General features: G+C 39.1%; 1 protein-coding gene across 1 annotated transcript; it reads right to left on the minus strand.

The window, feature by feature from the left end:
• Positions 1-2,856: 2,856 nt before the first annotated feature.
• LOC149385411 (uncharacterized) lies at positions 2,857-3,696 on the minus strand. Its single transcript, XM_089626328.1, has 2 exons — positions 3,169-3,696; positions 2,857-3,084 (listed from the first exon to the last, which is right to left on the minus strand). The coding sequence occupies exons 1-2, from the start codon at positions 3,694-3,696 to the stop codon at positions 2,857-2,859; spliced, it is 756 nt and encodes a 251-aa protein (XP_089482454.1).
• Between the last annotated feature and the right edge of the window lie 350 nt (positions 3,697-4,046).

The raw sequence follows: 4,046 nt of genomic DNA on the forward strand, positions 1-4,046 counted from the left end.
TTGAATATCACATATTCATGAGCACAATCTTTATTTCTCATTCCTATCATAATAATACCAAGGTTGGAAATTTGTTTTCCTTTTTCCTCTTAGTTGGCCGTCCAACACAATAGTTTGATGCTATAAATTTGTTTCCTCTTTTCCTTTTTGGCAAGTATCTTCATACATCAATGCACAAAATAATTTCATTCTTTCTTCATTTGATGGTGGCCACGATTTTCTTCCTCTAGAACAAGATTCTAAATGTTTCTTTATTTGTTCATGACAATACAAGAAAAACCCATGTAGAATTTTCACATAAAATTCCATAAAATGAAATTCAATCCTCAAGGCCCAATTCTACCTTTTTGGACGTGTGGATTAATTCCCATTGTCATCATATGACAATGTCCAAAGTCTTATTTTGACATTTATACCATCTTATGTCCTAATGGACAAAATTATCCTTTAGATAATTTTTGTAAAATTCGTCTAGTTCAACACTTGAACTTGTTTTGACTTAGCTAGTTTAACGAACCCTATTCTAAACTTGTGGTAGTGACCTCATGGATCCAAATGAACGAAGCTTGAGCTAGCATACTTGGACTCAAAATTTCACAAACCTTTTCCAAGTTCTAGCTTAATGTCAACTGACTCCACTAAAGAGATGACAATGAAAATCTCTCGGTTCAAATGAATATATTTTCTATTCAAAATTCTACTTAATTGTGATGAGTGGATCCATTGAATATTATCTATGTTTACCCTTCATGAATATCATCAACTAGATGAGAGTTATAAAATTACCATTTTACCCTTCTAGTTGTTATTTTCTCAACTCCTTTGTCACTTGTGAATAAGTTAAAAACAATGTATTGACGAGGAGCTAACAAATCACATTGATTCATCCAAACGAGTCATAACTCAATTTGGTCACTGGCCAGTTCATTTATTCACATTCCAAGGAACAAAGCATGAAGTGATATACATTGCATTTCAGCAATTTTGTACATGAATTCCATATCTATGAGATCTTCACAAAGTTGTTCATGACATCTTCATAACTTAGTACTTCATCAATAGGTCTTGTCTATATCACATAGTGAATCTAGAACTCTGACTGTCTCATATGAGAGTATGTAAGCTATGAAATGACATGTCTCATTTCAGGATTTAGGTAACCTGATGCAATTCATACATAGTGACTTTGAGACATAAGAGGTTAAATGGTTTGTTCTTATAGTCTCTAGAAGTGCACTGATCAATTCATTATTTTCAGAAGATACCTAGGAAGAACTATAGAGTCTCCAACTCTCTATGTCTCATAACCAGACATCATTGGTTCTCTTAACAATCATACTGAGATGAATAGCCCTTTGATCCTTAGATTGTGTGTAATATACAAACTTTTGTAACGCTCGATTTGTGAATTTGAATAAATAAACGAGCTTCCGTTTGTTACAATTATATTTTTGAGATAATTATGGACATATAAGTTTGTCGAATTAATTTAAATTATTTTAAGGTAAAGGAAAATCTCGGAATAAATAAAGGATTTATCGAGTTATCTCGAATAATAAATTATTTTTCGAAGAAATATTCTGGAATTTAATTTAAGAAATAAATTCTCAAGGACGAGAATTATTTCCGATAAACCTTGAATATATTTGAATTAATCGAGAACGAATGAGAAAATACTCGGTTTGAATCATTTAATTAAAAGTTCGATCGGTTACGGTTTTAATCACAAAATTTTGTGATAATGACGTGGTTGTAATGTTTTCTGGAGCCATTTGAAAGAAACACTTAAATTTGGGGTTGGTTTGAATAGGAGGAAATGGAAGGGATTTAATGAGCAAATATAGGATTTTTGTTTCATATAAAAAGAAAAACCTTCTCTCTCTTCCTCACTTGTTCTTCTTCTCTTCTTCACGTTTCCTTTTTCTTCTTCCTGGTTCTCCAGAGTCCAGACCGACCATGTTACATGTTACATATTTTAGCTTTACTTAATACACTACATAAATAAATAAAATAAATGAAATGGGGATATACAACTTTTTGTTATAGATCCGTTAATGATTCTAATTTTTCTCGCTCGAGTGAGATGATTCTATTTGATTCCCCCATACACACACAACAATATATACTCTCTCTATGTCGTTTCATGTATGGTAAGAAAAAGAGCTGCTCTCAGTTAGCCAGCCACATATACGTGCGTCCTGTGTTCCGAACCAATCGCGAAAATAACGTGTTAAAATTCTTACAACAAAAATAGTATTTTATTTAACTTTGTTCTTCTGAAGAAAAAACAAAAAACTATTCTTCAAATGATTTAAACACTTAAAACCAGGGACCGAGGCAATGAAAGTCAAGCACAGGCTTAAGCCCCCCTTAATTTTAAATTTTTTTTTTTATACTTTTTATTCAAATTAATTTTTTTTTTTCTCATATTTTTACTTTTTCAATTTACAAATTAGCAGATAACGCTGTTGTTCTGTGGGGAGCCGGTGAACCCGGCGTTGCTGCTGCTGGGGATATGCGGGACGACGGCGTTTGTGAGCATGTGGATGCACAACGTGGCGGCGGCCATGATGATGATGCCCGTCACCATGGGCGTCCTCCAGCGCTTCCCCGACACGGGCCCTGCCTAGTCCCCCGCCATCTTGATGCAGCGGGATTTTCGTGTATGAGATATATGGACTAAGATTGTTGATTCGATGCACGAATACTTAATCGAAAAACCTTCCTCTACCTATTGATTCGCTCACAATACTAGGTCTCGGGCATCAAATCGGGTTCTCACAAGAACACATAAAAACACAAAGGTTTTAATTTTCATTCATTCTAATCTCTCATTACAAAATAGGTACTCATGATTTAAATCCCGGAGGCCACCCTGCCGTCGGGGTCCCAAATGACGCAGCCCATGCCAAAACTACCAGCCCCCGGGTTCGTTGCTGCATCAACACAAATTGAAATTAGCCCCCTAGCCGGGGCAGTCCAGTACGAGGCCTCGGACGAAGGCGTCTCCTTCGGCGAGGGGACCACAGCAGCCCGGATCTCGTCCAAGTAACCACCACTCCACTCGACGAGGTTTTTGGGGGTCTACGCAGGCTTTTCGGCGGAGACGTTATTCCTATGATTCCAAATTTTCCAGACCAATATCACAAAGAACTCAAACTTACTAACCTCGAGGGAATCCAAGGCCGTAGAAAGAAGGCTGATTGCGTCCACGCCCGGGAAGGTCTTAGTAAGCGCTCCAAACCCGGCCAACTTCCAAGCTTTTCGAGTCCAAGAACATCCCCAAATAGCATGCACAACCATCTCCGGGGCGCTAAAGCAAATAGGGCAACAGACGTCATGGGTAACTCTGCGTCTTTCAAGCACGGTGAGCGCGAGAATCCAACCCTTGCATACACGCCACACAAAAATCTTCAACTTGGGCGGGATAGAGAGATGCCAAAGACTCGTCCACCACCTTTCGGACCCTCCAGTCGAGGAAGAGCTCGCCCCGTAGCCCATGTCCATCACAACCCGGTACCCGCTACTAATCGTGTACTCCCCATCTTTAGTGTAATGCCAACACAAGACATCGTCGATATGGTTACGAGAGGTGGGGATGCAAAGAATGGCTTTCGTGTCCTCATTTCCGAACATATTATGAATAAGAGTTTCATCCCAACTCCCGTCCACATATTTGAGTTCCGCCACAACCATGTCATTCGGGATAAGAGGGGGGTCAATAAAGGAAAAAATGGGTAGGACGGGGAATCCACCTATCTTCCTTCACCGAAACATTCTCTCCCGATCCAATCTTCCACCTCGAGCCGTTGGTTATGATTTCTTTCCCCTAAACCAAACTCCTCCACATAAAAGAGCTCGCGGAGGGGCAAAAGGCCCGAAGGATATCTCCGTCCAGGTAGTAGCTCACCCTATAAACACGGCTCACCAAGCTATCTGGTCTTCGAATCAATCTCCACACGTTCTTCACAAGGAGAGCTTGGTTAAATTTCTCAAGATCGCGGAATCCGAGTCCTCCATTCTCTTTACGCTTTATGACATCCTCC

Source organism: Urtica dioica, chromosome 9 (genome assembly GCF_054948205.1).
Source record: "Urtica dioica subsp. dioica isolate 48M chromosome 9, U.dioica_male_clone48M_v1_H2, whole genome shotgun sequence".
In the NCBI taxonomy this organism is placed as follows: Eukaryota; Viridiplantae; Streptophyta; class Magnoliopsida; order Rosales; family Urticaceae; genus Urtica; species Urtica dioica.